Source organism: Hemicordylus capensis, chromosome 2, assembly GCF_027244095.1.
Source record: "Hemicordylus capensis ecotype Gifberg chromosome 2, rHemCap1.1.pri, whole genome shotgun sequence".
NCBI classification, from domain to species: domain Eukaryota; kingdom Metazoa; phylum Chordata; class Lepidosauria; order Squamata; family Cordylidae; genus Hemicordylus; species Hemicordylus capensis.
The window spans coordinates 73,813,305-73,832,276 of record NC_069658.1 but is presented as its reverse complement, the minus strand read 5'-3'; the positions used below and the strand labels follow the sequence as shown (position 1 = coordinate 73,832,276).

General features: G+C 44.2%; 1 protein-coding gene across 11 annotated transcripts in view; it reads left to right on the top strand.

Annotated features, from left to right (window-relative positions):
- Positions 1 to 18,972, top strand: part of TMEM232 (transmembrane protein 232) — a 262,748-nt gene that overhangs the window by 165,181 nt on the left and 78,595 nt on the right. For 10 of the 11 annotated variants that reach the window (XM_053292117.1, XM_053292123.1, XM_053292124.1 and 7 more), the window contains one exon: positions 11,237 to 11,484. In XM_053292117.1, the coding sequence (XP_053148092.1) occupies positions 11,237 to 11,484 (248 nt within the window). Of the gene's footprint in view, positions 1 to 11,236; positions 11,485 to 15,086; positions 15,225 to 18,972 lie in introns of those variants that run through there. The other variant, XM_053292126.1, reaches the window with a different exon arrangement.

Sequence of the window (18,972 nt, the reverse complement as noted above, 5' to 3'; positions counted from 1 at the left end):
GGCAGTTCGGGGGCATATCATGGGATCTGGGCAAAAGGAGTGGGGTGGGGTGGTAGTGCCTAATGGGTGCAGGCTACCACCCCAATTTCAGGGGGATTGGGCAAAGGGCTGATTTTTGGTAAATTTCTGAAAATTTCATGTCTTTGGGGCAGATTGGGGCATATTGGGGCAGAAAGTGGGGCCTGGGGCAGAATAGTGGTGTGGGTTGGTAGTGCCTAATGGGTGGAGGCTACCACCCCAATTTCAGGGGGTTTGGACAAAGGGGTGATTTTTTGAGAATTTTTGAAGTTTTGGTGACTTTGGGGCAGTTTGGGGGCAGAAAGTGGATCTGCCCCAAAAGAGTGGGGTGGGATGGTAGTGCCTAATGGGTGGAGGCTACCACACCAATTTCAGGGGGATTGGGCAGAGGGCTGATTTTTTGAGAATTTTTGAAGTTTGGGTGTCTTTGGGGCAGATTGGGGGCAGAAAGTGGATCTGCCCCAAAGGAGTGGGGTGGGCTGCTAGATAGTGCCTGATGGGTGGAGGCTACCACCCATCCCCAATTTAAGAGTGATTGGGCAGGGGGTGAATTTTGGTGAATTTATTTTTATGAGGTTTGTCTTCATAAGGTGAAGTGTGCTAAATTGATTACTTCCTCATATTATTCATAGTAAAGGAAAGTGTGAAAAAGTGAAAGTGGGGTCATGAGAGTTGTTTAATTGAAAAAAATCTCATTTGCTATGATAGAATGAGAATTCACACCTGTGTGAATTCTCATTCTATCATAGCAAATGAGATTTTTTTCAATTAAACAACTCTCATGACCCCACTTTCACTTTTTCACACTTTCCTTTACTATGAATAATATGAGGAAGTAATCAATTTAGCACACTTCACCTTATGAAGACAAACCTCATAAAAATAAATTCACCAAAATTCACCCCCTGCCCAATCACTCTTAAATTGGGGATGGGTGGTAGCCTCCACCCATCAGGCACTATCTACCAGCCCACCCCACTCCTTTGGGGCAGATCCACTTTCTGCCCCCAATCTGCCCCAAAGACACCCAAACTTCAAAAATTCTCAAAAAATCAGCCCTCTGCCCAATCCCCCTGAAATTGGTGTGGTAGCCTCCACCCATTAGGAACTACCATCCCACCCCACTCTTTTGGGGCAGATCCACTTTCTGCCCCCAAACTGCCCCAAAGTCACCAAAACTTCAAAAATTCTCAAAAAATCACCCCTTTGTCCAAACCCCCTGAAATTGGGGTGGTAGCCTGCACCCATTAGGCACTACCACTCCACCCCACTATTCTGCCCCAGGCCCCACTTTCTGCCCCAATATGCCCCAATCTGCCCCAAAGACATGAAATTTTCAGAAATTTACCAAAAATCAGCCCTTTGCCCAATCCCCCTGAAATTAGGGTGGTAGCCTGCACTCATTAGGCGCTACCACCCCACCCCACTCCTTTTGCCCAAATCCCATGCTATGCCCCCGAACTGCCCCAAAGTCACTAAAACTTTAAAAATTCACAAAAAATCAGGACTTTGCCCAATCCCCCTGAAATTGGGGTGGTAGACTCTACCCATTGGGCACTACCACCCCACCCCAAAATTTTGCCCCTGGGCCCCTTTTTACCCCCCGAATCGATTCGGATTCAGATTCAGATTAAATCCGAATCCGAACCGAATCAAGGGTGATTCGGGTGACCCAGATTCGGGCACAAAACAGAACGGGGGTGATTCGGCTCGGGTCCGAGCCGAATCACCCGAAAATCCAAATTGCACACCCCTAGTCAATACCACTTAAAAAACAACAACAAAAAACAACCGAAGGATTGTTGAAGGTGAACTGAGGATAGAACCCTTGGATAATTAGATGCCCCTTTCATCTAACTGTCTGGCTTGTCGTTTGGAAAGAAGAAGAAGAGGAGGAGGATTAGGACATCTAGGACGTCGACGACGTCGACATCGACAATATTTGCCATGTAGTCATATTGTTAGAATGAAGGCACTTGGTTGGTGATGTTTCCTGGGAGATTTACAATGACTTCTCTCTGTAGGCAATCCTAAAGCATATGTTGGCAGATTGAGGAAGAATCGTTATGTGTAAGTGCTTTCTGCCATCTACTAAAAAAACATGAAACACTGACAGAAATATTTTAAAAAATCTTCTCATATTTCTTCTTGAGATGAAGAGCTCATTTTTTTCTTTTGCACCTTGACCCTCTGTTCTTCTTATTGTGTGGAGCCTCCTTTAAATAAACCTTGTCACTCTTATCCCTTTTATTGGGCTGCTGCTGAATTGTATTATAGTAGTATAACTAGAAACCGAGTGCAATAATGAATAAAATTCCTGGTGGAGAAAGAGCTAGTCTCATACTCTATTTGCATTATGTCCAGGGTTTTCTCTGTAGTTTAAGGAGAGAATAGTTATTTTCTAAGAAAGACCTGTCAGTCATTTTAGTTTCCATATTCTGTCTTGTAAAGAAATACGCAAAGGCAGAGGCTACAGTCTTCAGATCTATGTAGTTTTCCAGCAGAGAACACTCTATATATTCTTAGTGGCTGACAGTAGGGTTGATTCTTAAGGGCTGCTCTGAGCTAAAGCTCAGCTTGTTTTGGCTTCACAAAGCAGAGTGTTGCAGCATTCTGCTATGGTCTCTTTCCATAAGGAATCTGCCTGCTTGCCATGTTTCTGTCCACTTCTCTGCTGAACACCATCTGTCAGCTCTCCATACTGGGAATAGTTCCATTGGAGTCACAGAGATTATACAAAATGCTTTTTTAATGGTTTGTGATCCACATTAATGACTGCCAGCTCTCCCCTACATGTGCACCTGTATTGTACAGAGGACAGTAAGAGGGAGCACTGTATAGATATTCTGCATAAATTCACTTCAAGGGTTAGGGGTAGAGCTGGTCTCTAGGCATGACACCCACTGTGGAATTCCACATCTCAGTAGTGCATCTCAGATTCATCCAGGCTTCCCTGGATAAATTTGATTACTTATATCCTTTCCAGTCTGGCTTCTGACCTGGATATGGGATGGAAACTGCCCTGGTTGCCCTGGTGGTTGATCTACATTGGGAGATAGACAGAGGGAGTGTGACTTTGTTGATTCTCCTGGACCTCTCAGCCACTTTCAGTACTATCAACCATGATATCCTTCTGGGACATCTCTCTGGGTTGGGATGTGCGGCCATGGTTATACAGTAGCTCCGTTCCTACCTTGGGGGTCGTACTCAGAAGATGGTCCTGGAGGATGCCTGCTCCACCCCCTGGCCTTTGGCCTTTGGGGTCCCACAGGGAACTATTCTGTCCCCCATGATGCTTAACATCTACATGAAACCTCTGGGAGAGGTCATCCATGGGTGTGGGCTGCAGTGCTATGAGTAAGCTGATGACACCCAGCTCTACCTATCTTTTAAGTCAGCAGACATCAGGGAGGCAGTGGATGCTCTGAACCATGGCTTGGAGACTGTTCTGGACTGGTTGGGGGCAAACAAACTTAATCCAGATAAGACAGAAGTGCTCTGGGTTGGTAAAACTGATGATTATCTGAGCAGTGGGTAAATCTGGTCATGGATGGGGTCACACTCCCTCTGAAAGACAATGTCCTCAGCTTAGGAGTGCTTCTGGACCCAACACTATCCATGGAGGCACAGGTGGCGGCAGTGTGCAGAAATGTCTTTTACTAGCTACAGCTGGTGCGCCAGCTGTGACCCTACTTGGAGAAGTGGGACCTGACCTGTCACTCATGCTTTGGTAACATCCAGATTAGACTTCTGCAATGTGCTTTACGTGGGGCTGCTCTTGAAGATGATTCGGAAGCTTCAGCTGGTTCAGAATGCTGCTGCAAGGATGTTCGTGGGTACAAATTGCTTCACGAGTGTCACACCCATCCTGCGGCAGCTTCATTGGTTACCAGTCCACTTCTGGGCTAGATTCAAGGTGCTGGTCTTGACCTTTAAAGCTCTACACGGCTTGGGGCCAGGGTACCAGTTGGACCAAATTCTCCCATATGAACCTGCCAGTGCCCTCCGCTCATCACCTCAGGCCCTGCTCATGGTCCTGCCACTAACAGAGACACTATTGGTGGTGACTAGAGACAGGGCCTTTTCATTTGTGGCCCCTCAGTTTTGGAACGCCCTCCCTGACAAGTTTCGCTGTGCACCCTCCCTCAGTGTTTTTATAAAAACTAAAAACACATCTTTTTAAATAAGCTTTTTAATGTTTTACCTGTTGCTTATATCTGGTAGGTTCTTTAGTCTTTATTTTTTATAATTCTTAGTTCTTAGCTTTTTAAAGAATTTAATTTGAAATTTTAAAAGCTAATTCTTATTGTGGTTTTAGCTTGGATTTTTAACTTGTTTAATTTGGTTAATTTTATTAGTCTGATTTTATATTGTAACTATTTTATAAATGTTGTGAGTTGCCCTGAGCAGTAATGTACTGGAGGAGTGGGGTACACATATTTTTAATTAATTAATTAATTAATTAATTAATTAGTTTTCCACACACCCCAGCCACATTATTAGAACAATTCTCCATATGAGGTAAGGCCATCACACTGTGAGTTTCCTCACTTCTACCAACAAACTCCATTGACATGGATTACTGGTGGAAACTCATGGCTACATTCCATATGTTGTACCTATAGTGCCAGGTGTGCTGTCTGGAGATAGAATTGCATGTTCCCACTGACAATATTGTGATTTGAGCATTGGGAAGATGTGATGTGCCAGCAACAGGTATATTAGCTTGAAAAAACGATGTCTGGACCCAAGGTAAGAAATGTGTAACAATTGGACATTTGTTGTGCTATAAACTGATTGTCCACTAAGTCCTGAGCTGTCCAGTAAACGATCACGTTACTTGCTCTTTTTCTTCTTCTTCTGTGGGACCAATACAGCAATGGTTCACATAACCAGTGGCATAATTTGGTGTCTCATCGCTTGTTTATTCAGCAACTTGCAACTCACTGTATGAACTGCCTTCTTTGAAAAGTACTATGTTGGAAGTAATGTTGGATGACACAAAAGTCTGGTTGTGGTTTGAGACCCGCGATCTTTGTTTCCTTCACATATGCAACTCATCACTTGACACTTCAATCATTGAGTGATGAAGAAGCATGTGTTAGTGCAGTGTAAAACTCTGATCTCAGGATTCAATTCTACAGTGTTTTGTTTATTTGTTTTTTAAACCTTGTACAGTAAAAAATTCTGTTCTGCAAAGAACAGGGGGAATGACCATTTGAAGAACTGTAAATGACTATGATGTACAAGAGGAGGACACATAGCAGATGAGGCTTTGTGATATCAAGGAATGCTTATGTCAAAGGAGGCTACTACAGGAGGAGTTGGGCTGTTAGATATACACTTCTATGGTGGAAAACTCTGCAAAGGCAACAGAATTGCTGTGAACAAAGTGATTTTGGGGTTCATATACATGTTATCTTCTGCCCATAAGCATTGATCCTCATGTCAGGAAAATTATATTGGACTGGCTATGTAAGTACCTATTTTGTAATCAGTATTTGCATTGGGTATCTGATATTATATCTATAGGTAAGAAAGCTGACATCTATATATATAAAAGCCTTAGGTTGTACGTGGCTCCACCCACACAGTGCTTAGCCAGTCAGCAGGACATTGGAGGCCCAGTTGAGTGGGGTGTGTGTGTGGGGGGGGCTACTGAGGACAGTGGGCTTCTACAACGGGGAAGTCCCTGTGCCATGTGAGTGGCCATGGCAGCGGCAGCAAGGAAGGGCTGTTGCAACAGCTGCTGATCGGATCTATTGGCGGAGGGAGGCAAGCAGGCAGGTGAGGGATGGGCCTATCAGCGGCCTAAGGGGATTGAGCGGCCACGGTGGCAGCGAGGAAGGGCCCAGTCAATCGCTGCTGCTGCTTGGGGTTACTGAAGCCATTGGTGGAGGCAGGCAGGTGAGGGGTGGCCTTGGGCCTTTCAGCAGCCTGAGGGGAATGAGCAGCCATGGCTGCAGCAGCAGCAGCGAGAAAGGGACCTGTAAATCACTGCTGCTGCTGCTGCTCCTCCTCCTCCTGCTGCTCAGTGTTACCGAGGCAATTGGTGGAGGGAGGCAGACAGGCAAGGGACAGGCCGAGGCCCATCAGTGGCCTGAGTGGAATGGGCAGCCATGGTGGCAGCAGTGAGGAAGGGCCCGGTCAACCACTGCTGCTACTTGGGGCTACTGAGGTCATTGGCGGAGGGAGGCATGGCAGGTGAGGAACAAGTCTGGGCCTGTCAGCAACCTAAGGGGAATAAGTGGCCATGGCTGTGGCGGCAAGACAGGGCCTGGTCAATTGCTGCTGCTGCTGCTGCTGCCCCTGCAGGGAGGAGCGGGGAGGAGCAGGAGTGGGATTTGGATGAGGGTGTGGAGGTCTCTGGGGTTAGGGGGTTGTGGCTTGGCCAATTGGTGCCATTGATGCCACAGTGCGACCAAGAGGGGTAAGGGGGATGGAGCAACAGGATGGAGGAGCGACCAAGAGGGGTGGGGGTAAGGGGGATTGAAACAATGGGATGGAGGAGGTGCAGGAGCACAGCTCAGGTGGGGTAGAGAAGTCTCTGCAGTGAGGGGGCTGTGGCGGGGTGAGTGGAGCAATCAAGTACTAGCGCACAGATGCTCTGTGCAGGCTAAGCTAGTTTATTTTAATACCCTTTTTGCACATGGATTGAAGGAATGGCTTTGTGAACCAACTTTTAGAGACAGTTCTTTATTTTACTTTTTTGCAGTTCCATTTTTATGGAAACTATTATTCATTCATTTATTCATTCATTTATCTATTCATTTATTTGATTTCTATACCACCCTTCCAAAAATGGCTCAGGGCGTTTTACACAGAGAAATAATAAATAAATAAATAAGTTGGCTCCCTGTCCCCAAAGGGCTCACAATCTAAAAAGAAACATAAGATAGACATCAGCAACAGTCACTGGGGGTACTGTGCTGGGGGTGAATAGGGCCGGTTAGGATTAGGGTAGGAAGATGAACAACTGTACCTGGAGTTGCATGTTCTGATATATCAGTTAAATTAATGATATATCCATTGAATCAGTCCAGTCCTGCTAACTGAACAAAGAAGCACCTTTTAAAGTGGTGATTCCCTTTATATTTAGCAGCAGATTCCCTTTATATTTAGCACAACCCCAGCACATCTTCCTTTCAGTGGCTGTTGCTGGTGTCTCCTTTGTGTTTCATTTTAACCAGTGAGCCCTTTGGGGACAAGGAGCCATCCTTTTCTTGTTTGTTTTTTTCTATGCATACTGCATTGAGAACTTTTTGTTTGTTGAAAAGCAGTGCATCAATAATATTAACAGCAGCAGCAGAAACAACAATAAATCAAATAAATAAATAATTTGTACTGCTGCCCCAAGCAGCATCATGCTTATGTCCTGCAATTACACAACCATTGCAAGGGTATGGCAGAGTTCTTGTACCTGCTGCTTGTATCTTCCCCACCTCCCACTACTCCACCAGAAGACTCATCCAGCCTCCAGAACTCATGTCAGAGCCTTTAATTAGGGCTCTTCTCATCTGAAACTACTTCATACTGTTTCCCAGCTATATCTTATTCCAACATCAAAGACACCCATGACTGACATTCATCAAGAGACTAAAATTTTATTTTGAGCATTTGTATGTGAAATATGTGATGTTTTCCTCTTCTCCGTTTTTAAAAGCTCATCAATTATGATAGGGAGATGAACAGCTGAATCTACATGTCTAAGTCAGAAATTATTTTTTTTTTCCAGAGCACTGTTAAAGACATAAAAAGCAGTTTTAAAAGGGAGTATAGCATATTAGTAACTGAGCAGTGACACTAGTAGAAGCTGCCACAGCAAGAATTAAAAGCGTTAGGCACTAGAATGGAATGTGATGCATCTGGTTAATTGAAGTGGGTATCTACACAGTGTATCTGCATAATGACATTAATAAACATGCTACACTGAATCAGTTCTCATTAATACTAAAAATATGTCTGACATTCAACTTTTTAAAAAAGCATATCCTCTTCCATCTGTGTGCCATTACTAAGACTAATGGACATATAAAATAAAGTCTGATCGACTAGTAAAGGGTTGCTTAAAGATTCACCAGTTGTCATTGATATTTTGAAACAAAATTGACAGGATTCAACATCCAATTTACTTCCAAGAAAGAACAATTGCATGATGAGCACAAAAATGTGGCTGATTATGACATTGCATGACACTTTCAAGCTGATAGTTTCATATTGTAACCAGACTGTGGCCAAGAAAAATATGCCTTATGGGCATCTCAGAGGATGTCTTAATTTATAGAGGGGGGAAAATAATTAAATATATTCAGTAATTAAGCAAACAGGTAAACAACCATCAGACTAGTTGATCTGGAGGTTTTACAATGGAACTAGATTTATAATGTCCAAAGGACTGTTTTATTTTTGTAAAAATATTTATTTATTTAAAATATTTCTATCGCACTCTTCCAGCACAGCACTGCTTGGAGTATCTATATATTCAATTCTCTAAGGCATACCCGTGGCTAATCCCATGCGTGGCCGCTTTCACAAGAGTTCGGAGAGCTTCCAGACGGGCTAGCCATGGGACGGGTGGGAAAGGAAAGATGGCAGTGTCGGCCAAAGAAAAATGCAATGAGCGGCAGGACAAAACAGTGGGGGACAGGGGGACAAAATGGCGGTGACGGTGGCCAGAGTAGAAGGCGATGATGGCGGGCGGGCCAGCGGGCAGCAGAAGGAAGAAGCCGGGCAGGTGGGGGTGGGTGGGAGAGAAAACAACGGTGATGGGGGAAATGGTGGCAGGCGCGTGGCGGGGGAGCCGGCAGCAGGACAGGCAGTTAGAGGCGCAGATGCTCTGCGCCCAGCCCAGCCAGTTTTATAATAAAACACAACAAAACAATAACATAATACAAATCAACAACAATAGTAACAGTTGTCCTAGTTGTCATTCTAGTATGTGCTTCTTTGTACACACAGAACTCTATGCACTGAAGGCTTCAGCAGAGGGACATAGAGTTTTAGGTACATAGAGTTGCCCTTGATATGTAAGTGGATGGATGAGGTTGTGGGTGGGCAAGTTCTGTGTACATGTGCAGTATTTCTCTTTACAATTGAACATTTGATAGAGCAAAAAAATTATTTTTATCCATTTGTCTATGGATCATAGAATGGAAGAATCATATCCCATTGAATAGATTTAAAACAATCAGTGACATGATGCACAGCATTATGGAGCCATAAAGCTGCACCTTGGCACTGTTGCGGACTCCTTTCGCAGCCTCAATGCTGGTATGAATGGGCAATAGCACAAGCAGCACTTGCACAGTGCCCCCCATTATTGCAAATGGGGAAAACTACAGAAGAGCTGCTTGTGCTACAGCCCATTCTTACCAGCATTAGGGCTGGCTTAGGAATCCACTGCAGTGCTGGGGTGCAGCTTTATGACACCATAATGCTGCACACCATGTGGGCCACATTCTCAAGCAAATAGAATGTGCTTCTTGTAAAAAGGCCATATTTGCTGTTGTGAATATACAGGTACACAACAAGTACAAAGAAGTTCCCTTGTGGTTGAAAACATTCCCTACTTTTGCGTCCATGCTTTTATTACTTATTTGTATTTTGCTTTGTGTCCATGCTTTTATTACTTATTTGTATTTTGCTTTTAACAGAGTTAAAGTAATGTACATGAAATTCTCAGGTCAGCTCTCATACAGGTAGCACCTAGGCTCTGACCTTCTTAACTTCAGAGAGGTTATTAGGGATGTCCTTGAAATGCGATCCAGCTTCCAAATCGTGGCACAGTCCCTTTAAAACTGAGGGCTGCCACAGCACAGCCTCTAATGCGGAGAAGAGCAGGTCCATCCCTGCTCCTCTTCTGCTCACAGCCACCTGTGGGTGCTCCCCCCAGTTATCAGCATGCGCCAGTGGCGCTCTCCCCTAGCTGGCCTTGTGAGGTGCTGGCAGGCACATGGGCCTCTGTGCATGCACAACGACTATTTGCACATGCTGACCATGCAAATAGCCATCGTGCATGTGTGGAGGCCATGTGCATGCCAGCGCCACATGGGGGCAGCTGAGGGAGAGAGCTGATAGCTGCGGGGAGCGCCGTGAGTACAGCAATGGTGGCAAGCAGAGGAGGAACAAGGATGGACCTGCACACATCTGCGTTAAAGAGCCTGTGGAGGCTCTCAGTTTTAAAGGGATTGTGCCATGATTTGGAAGCTGAGTCATGTTTTGGCACATCCCTAGAGATTATATCAAGAACACAGACCATCGTCACAAGCATATCACCATAAAATAGAGCATTGGACTTGGCTGGTCAAAGTCAAGCCAATGACTCATTCTGCCCAACCCAAGACACACACAACCCCAATTAATGAAAAGGAGCTCTGCTATATACATGGAACACCAAAATCTACAACAGTTTCCCCATTCATTCTGATGGAGCAAGTTGATCTGTATGTGTATTGCTTTGCCTGCATAGATCTCTCCTTCTTTTGGCATAAGATGCACAGCCTGGTCACAAGTTGGGCAGTCTGCCACCTTGGTTCACCAATCTGGAAAGATAGAAGTAATGATGATCCACATCGCTAATGGGAATAGATGATTTAAGTATTTTTAAAGAGAGTAACCTAATCACAAAAATATGGTGTGGCAAAAGTGCTTAGGATGCGAAATGCCAACTATTTCACCAGCATAGCCTCTAAAAACTTATTTTGTACTGCAGGGAGGTATTCTGACACAAACTGTTATGTAATTAATGCAATGTAATTAATATGAAGACAATAACACTCAAAATTACACCTGCGGTTTGGAGGTATTTATTTATATCAAATCTGACCAAACAGCTTTAAAAGCACCTGTTTGTGAATATATTGAATTGTTTCAAATCTCTTAAAATTTCTACCAATTTGAAAAAATGCATGATATCATGGGCATTTAAATGATTAGCACTTGAAATTGAAAAGGGGTCTATTTGTGTTTCAAAGAAGGGGAATTATGCCAAAGCCACCTTATTTTTATTTTATTCACTACTTTATTTACAGATTTCCTGACTTCAGCAGGGTCAGTAAATCAAAGTGAGCTATGGAAAGTAGAAATAAACATGAGAGTGCCTTATTTATAATCCCTTCTATAGATGGATTAAAGCCCAGATTGGTTCTGTCATTACCCTATTTCAGGCTGTGGATTGTGGCATGTTTGTTTTAGGTTTCCCCTGCTTTTCATTCCATAGGTTGAAGCCAAAGGCCTGGCAAACCTTTTCCTTGCATCCAAAGAAAAAGTTTTATCAAGTCCCAGAGAAGGCTCTTCTTCCCAGTACATAGGGTGGAGAGTTGCTACTTCCATGTCCCATCACTTCTTGCCACCCATTGGTCCAGACATCCCCTTGCCACGCCAGCCTGCACGGAAGCCACCATCGATGCTGCACCGGGAATCAGAGCCATCTGTTAAGGAGAAGAAAGCCAAGCGTCTGTCTTTAAGGTACTAATTTCCTAGGGCTGCATGTTGCTTATATGTGTGATGCAACTTTGATGTTCTTACAACCCTTCCTATTTCCATCAGTCCCATGTCTGATAAGGATTGGAATATCTGGATCAGATCTGTAGGATGAAACGCTTGTCTGCTTTGCATCAAGGCACTCTTTTCTTTCTGTCATTTCACCTGAGTACATTATTACTGAGTTAAAAATAATAAGCCCTTCAGTAGGGAAACATCTTGCACAGCAATGTCATAAGATGAAAGCTTTTGGAATTTGTTTTGAGTCAGGTGTTCTTGCAAGCCAGCTTTCAGAAAAGGCAACTGGTAATCAAAAGAAAACGAGATCATTCAATAATATACACTGGGTGTAAATGAAGTTTTCACAGCTCAATGATGCAGTTTTGCCAAGTCCAAAAAGAGGTTCAAGGCAGTATTACTATCTGTTTTTATCCCAATAATGACAGGGAGAAGGCAACTGTAATGACTCTACCCATTCTTATTTGTTGCCATTTATGCCTGTAACTCTGTCTCAGATCATCTGTGGGCCGGTTCAGATGAACCTCAACCTGCCACCCCTTTTACAAGTGAGAAGGCTGCAGCTTCGTTGAGAATACACACGCACCTACATAACATAAGGACGTGCTGATGTTCTATCAATTCGTCCTTTACTCAAGTGTAAGAGGTGGTCATCCAAATGGCCCCTCAACATGTTCTGCAAGACCCTGTTTCAGTACACAAGTAAAGGATGAACTGAGAACATGTCAGCACATCCCTGAGTGATGTAGGGGCAGGCGCGTTCACCACTAGGGGTGGTGGGCTGAGGTTCCGCTAAACTGGCCCTGTGTGGTTCCACTGTCCTCATTACCCTAGTTTAGAACCCATTTCTTTCCTGAAATCTTGGGCTTTAAAAGGCGGACAGTTTCAAAGAACCCATTGTGCCCTGCATCCAGGAGCCGCCAAAGGTTCAGGAGGAGTTGCCAAGCTCCCCCTCTCCCCCTGGTCAGGGCTCCTGTTGCCGCCAGCCACTTCCTTCAGTTCTTGCCCAGCTATGCCCATCCTGCTTTCATTGCCTGGACTTTTGGCTGGTGGAAGGAGGGCAGGGCCAGACTGGGGGCACTGAGAGTGCGGTGGAATGTATGTGGGGAGGGCGCTGGGTTTTGAGCAGAATGGGTACTTAAGGGTGGGAGTATTCACTACTGCTGAGTGCGGCGGGGCACACCGGGAATATGCCCTGTTGCCCTGTGGGCCAGTCCGAGCCTGGTGGGCACACATTGGGAGCCCAACTGAATGGAAAGCAGATGGGTGGAGACAGGCAAATGGCTGAAGGAGGTGGCTGGCAGCAGCAGTGGTGGCTGTAGGTGGCCAGCTTAGGAATGAGTGAGTGGGCAGGCCACAACTATGTGAACATGGGCCTATTCTCCCCTCTCTAGGCCCCTGCTCTTGGCCATCGTATCATCCTCAGTTGAAAAAAACTGTGTTACATGTGGCCATATTTGCTTACATTCCTGCCTCTTCTATTTTCCCCTCTTTCTGTTGGTTGTTTCTGCTCCTCTCTCCTCCCCCTGTTTAAATTTAGATTGTAAGTTCCATGGGGCTGGAATCTGTCTCTTGCTTATGTAGATTTTAGAAGTGCTGTGTACATTGATTGTACTATTTAATTTAATGGCAACGGTTACTGTTTAAGTAATGCTACTAGTACTATTGGGCTACAGGACATGTGGGTCCTATTCTAAACCTTATTCCTAAGACCCATACTCTTTCCAAGCCAGGGCCAATTCACACAACTAAATTAGTATGGTGACTAAAATAAGATAATTTCAAGTCAGAAAAATAATATTCACATGTCAACAGGTAGAACATGTGTATGTACACACACACACACACACACACACACACACAATGCTGTTTTAGTTCTCTATGGCTGCTTATAGAGGGTCTAGCAAGCTCCTAGCCATAACTGACACATATGTTTATTTATTTATTACATTTCTAGACCGCCCCATCCAAAGGCTCTGGGTGGTGCACAACAAGTTTAAAAAACATATAAACAAACACTGCTTAAAGCAATATAAAAATAATTTAAAAACAATTCAGAACCATTTTAAACCTATGTTTAAATGTTTAGGCTATATTCCTATTTGGCCATAATGATTTTTATCTGCCAACTGGAGATCCTGCCAACTTTGCAAATAAACAGAGGATAAAGAACCCAGAAGAAGCCAATAAATCAGTACTTATTTACAATAAAATAAAAGAAGATCCAGCCCAGTGGTCTAGCTATTGTAAGCACTCTAATAATGACTTAATGAAGAAGTAACATACTTAAATATATATATTTCCAATTAGCTCTTCGGAAACACAATGCCTGCGAATACTGACAAGAATAGAAATTGCTTATATGAAATGTGATCTGAGATTGCTGCATTTCATGGTCTTTGACCGGCTTCTCAGTGAAGTGAAAGACATATTAACTTCCTGATATTTGCACCCTCCCCAAAGAATTATGCTACAGCCTAGGTAAAATGGTAAGTCTCTGCCAAAGAACTGAAGTGAGACATTCTGTTCATGAGCCATCCCCCAAACTGCAAAATACTGCAGTGTGTTTCAAGCCTTTATACTACCATCTATTATTTCAAAAAACTGCTTGCTAATTCTTTCATTTTTTGAGCATAATTTGGCTTGCATTCTCCATCACAGCATGTGCCTAGAAATCCTATTTTATTCCCTTACTTTTGGCATGGTACATTTCTGTGCAGAAGCAAATTGGTGCCAGTTAGAGCCTCCCAGGTTCATGTCTCTTTGAATTCTCTTTCCATCCTGAGCCTTTCCAGGTAGGGGTTTGTTTTAATACAAGACATATGCAGTAGTTATTCAGTCAATGTTCACAATTCAAATGTCTTCACTTAGGCACTGTTTCTGTGACTGGGCAGGATATCACATTTTCACAGCCCTTGGAAAAAAATGCTAGTTCACATGATCATTATTAGTTCATTTTGTGCTCGTGCTCATAAAAAGCCAAATAGGAAATAGGGGAAGTGATAGACTGTGACGCTCCTGCTTGATAGGAGGGATTGCCCTACTACATTAAACAGCTGGATACAACTACTGGGTAGGATGGAGCTCTCCTACCCAGTGGTAGGCTTGCAGATGACCACTTCCCCCGCCTCCTACCTTGCTTCGTACAAGCACACAATTGCAAAACGGGAGCACCCACAGCTCCCAAACTTGGGTAGGACACTTGTCCTACCCCATTGCTGGTCGCGAGAACCAGCTAAATATTTGATTGCTGGGACAATGGAATTTTCCCAGAGGCTAGCCAACCACCTCAGATTCTGTTGCCGTGTGCCATGACTACATGAGTACCATAAGCATCCATTGGACAATGCCCATGATATGAGCAAGAGTCCTCCTCCTCTAACTTTCACCATTTGGTATATAATATTTTGTTTTTTCTTTTGCTTTATATCTTTAGTGTGGAAGAGTAAAAAGAACAATGGCTATGGCACTGGTTTTTATTTGAGGGTGTGTTTTGTGCTGTGAGTAAAAATGCAGTTAGGTGATCATCTCTAAAAGTCCTCGCACTCATATAGATATTCACATTTCAGCCCAGCGAATCCTTCCCTGTGATTATTCTTGCTGTTATCCATTTGAACCCCAGGACTACTGCTATAATCTGTGACTCCTTGGAGCAGTCTCAGGTGGAATAAGAAACATCTGCAAAGTAAAATACAACTTGCACCCTATTTGTGTATAGCATGCTTCATTTCTAGCAATGCCTCATTTGGGTCACCTTTTGACTTGCACTGTTTATATAAGTGTAGGAATGAAGCTTTCCGTATCTAGATCTTGAGCCTTCTCAGAGGAATGACTAGTCTAGAGATGTCAAACTGTAGTCCTCCAGCTGTTGTTGGCTTACAACTCCCATCAACCTCAATCACAGTTACCAGTATCCAAGGATGATGGGAGTTGTTGTAAGCCAACAACAGCTGGAAGGCCACAGTTTGACACTCCTGGATTAAGCCTTAGTGGGGCCATTTCACTCTATTTTTCCTTCAGCTGAGTTTAGGTTTTTGGCCAGAGGTGTAAGTCAGTAACTATTTTCATTATCTTTGTAAGACTAAGGATGGCATTTGTTCAGGGGTGTAGCTACAACTGAGCAAGCATGGAGTGTGGGGCAGGAACAAATGTCCCTGGACCTTGTCCCTGGGCCCCTTAAGGGGAGACTGAAGAAGCTGGGGGACAGGGGCCAATTTTTATTTTTTTTGTCCCAAGACCCACTCCAACATTGCTATACCCCAGCATTTAGAACATAAGAACAGCCCTGCTGAATCAGGCCCAAGGCCCATCAGCATCCTGTTTCGCACAGTGGCCCACCAGATATTTGTTAGCTAATAAACAGGGACATTGGCCCTGTCTGTTAATTTGTTATTCATTTTTCTTATTGATACATGGCACCTTTAGATGGGCAGTGCTGTTAATATCATAAGGTCAAAACACAGAAGACAGAAGCAATGGATGCTTGCTCACATGAATGTTGCACATGCCTTCATCACATATAAATGCATTTACCATGCAAGCTGGCCCACTTGTATTTACATTAGTTAGCATAATGTTGATCAGTGGCCTGGGTGAATGCACTGGTGGCATGCTAACTGTACATGTGAATGGTTTGATGCTTGGTAAATCTTTTTATGCATGATGGAATGCATATGGAACATGTACATGGACAACTGCCTGACTTGTGGTCACTATCACATATGTCTGAGCCCTAAGCAAACAAACTAGGAACATACTCATTAGTCAATACCAATACAATGAGTGGGACTGGATGGAGCTCCCAGTAGGGATGTGCAGAACGTTTTGATGGTAAAATATTTTGACTCGAAATGAGCCGTTTCGAGCTCGAAACAGAACACATTCTAAAAAGGCTTGGAGCAGAACAACTCTGTTTCAATTGAAACATTTTGGCATTTCAAGTGCCATTTTGGAGGCCTGTTTTCCCCTTGCTGATTGGTTTTCTGGCACTGGCTTCTGTTTGGCTTGCAATCTCCTTGTGTCTTGGTTGACTTATCATACAAATTAAGTGTTGTCATGGGCAACTGTGCCCCCATTGGTTGGGGGAGAGAGGGGGAGGGGTGAACACATTTGGAGGGAATTTCAAAATGTACTCAAAGGGACTGGGAGGCAAAGAGAGCCGAGGATATACCAGGAGAGGAGGAAGTTACTATAAGTTTGATGTTGTGGTTTTCTTTTCTCAGCACTGAGTATAATATGCTGTACTATTGCTTCTATCATTATCTGGTTTTGCTGGATCTCTGATGGACAAAGGCAGAACTTGGGTATCTACCTTTCTTGAATTGTGGATTGTTTTGTTTGTGAGATAGTATCATGGTGAGAAATGGACAGTGGCAGCTCTCCCTCCCTCTCTCCCTCGCTCCATGTCTGACTGTCTGTCTGTCTGTCTGTCTCTCTCTCTCTCTCCCTCTCCCTCCCCCCCCACCCGTAATATTTCTTGGTGATTGCTGTGATGAGCTCCATATCTGGCCTTGAGACTAACTTGTGCTTCACTCACTGCTCTGGTCTGCTTTACAATATGCATTATGAGGTGTACTCAGTCAAAATGTGGCAGAAGTTGCTCTAGTTGAGCTTATGGCTATGCTTGCTGCTAAGGGTGTGTAAGGCTCCCCTCTGGGATCTGGCTGCCTCCTGGTAATGAACATGGGGATCAGGGGCGTAGCAAGGTTGCAGTGGGCCCAGAGACAAGATTTTAAAATGCCCCCCCCCCCCGAAGCTCAGCTCATGAAGTAACGAAATCTTAAATGAAGCTGAGGTAACAAAAAGCATAGTAAAATTTATATCTATCTATCTATCTCCTATGTGCTACAATAGAACATCATCCTAAATTATTTTTTAAAAGGTTTTGTAAATTGTGGACGCGTAATTTAACGGTACTAGAGAAAGTACCAAGTCATTTAATGGTACTAGAGAAAGACATGCTGTTCTGGTAGCTCCAGGTCTTAACACTGAAACCAATTTCAGAGGATGAATACAACTGAAGGAAGCCCAGGTGGGTGCATGGCTGGGGGAGTCAGTCATGTGACTTGTCTCTGGGGGGCCCCCCAAGGCAGTGGGCCCTCAGACAACTGTCTCCCCTTGCCCTATTGTAGTTACGCCCCTGATGGGGATTCCACCTGGCCTCAGAGTTTCCGGGGAGGTGGAAAGCGCTCCAGGGCTCTGGCCAGTTCAAACTCTCACTATCTACTGGCCCCTCATCATTGGCCAGTGGTCCTTGAAATACCTGTCAGCAACCAGGGCAACTCTCATGAGATCCTGGCCGTCTCAGAGATTTTGGTCCAAGATCTCACAAGGGCTCCCTGGGCTCTCGTGAGATCTCACCATTCCCAGGCAAGATCTCACCTGTTCATCGCTCAGGCCTGTCTGGGGGCACCGGCCATTGCGTTAGTGCTGATGTCCCCCACCCCTGGGGTCCCTCCAGTTCTGGTAAGGCCTGCAAGGACCGAGTCTCACCTAGTAATGAGCCCTGGTTGCGCTTCCCTCAGTCCTCACACCCACAGTCTCCTCACAGGATGCTGTGGTGACAACTGTTGAAATACTAGGAATGTAAGGAGTCATACTTGTACGTGTGTCAGAGAGCAACCTGTGCCAGTGATGTTATTGCAGCACAAGCACTGTGGTTGGCAGTGGACTGTGGGTTAGTAATTCTTTTTGAGCCATTCTTGAACTGTGTTTGAAATGTATGTTCTGTATTGGGAGGGACAGATTTCCTTCTACTGTTTGCTTCTGCAGTTTTTCAAGGCAGGCTTGTAAAATGTATTTCACTCTGTGAGTGCAGCTTCTTCTAGTCCTAGGGAACAATGGGGAAACTCAAAACACCCAATTTCCCCCCTCCCCATGGGTATCTCCTAGGCACACCAAAATGTGGTAGGCCATGATGGGTGCTACCTACCATCTCACCCCCCAAAGAAATGAGAAAGTGGGCAATTTTTAACCTTTTTCCATAGGATCCTATGGGTTTTGGGGGGGAAAGGTTAAAAATTTGTTTAAAATTGCCCGCTTGCCCATTTCTTTTGTGGGTTGGGTAATAGATAGCACCCATCATGCCCTACCATACAACCCACTTTGGTGTCCCTAGGAGCTACCCATTGGGAACACGGGGTGTTTTGAGTTTCCCCATTGTTCCCTTTGACCGAAACACTTTAAACATTTTGAGTTTTTTTGTTGAAACAACTGGCTTGACGGCTGTTTTGACAAAATGATTCAGCCATTTTGCATTTTGTTCCAAGCTTGAAACAAATCCATTTCATGCATATCCTTCGTTCCCAGTGGCTTGTGTTCATTATGCTGAATAATAAAAGACTTTAGCTTCTGATTTTTATTCATACATTTATTAATTCATTATTACCAGATCAAATGAAGGTGTCTGGCTGGTCATTGTTGAAATGCTTTCTGTAGTTTACTTTATTGTTGAAT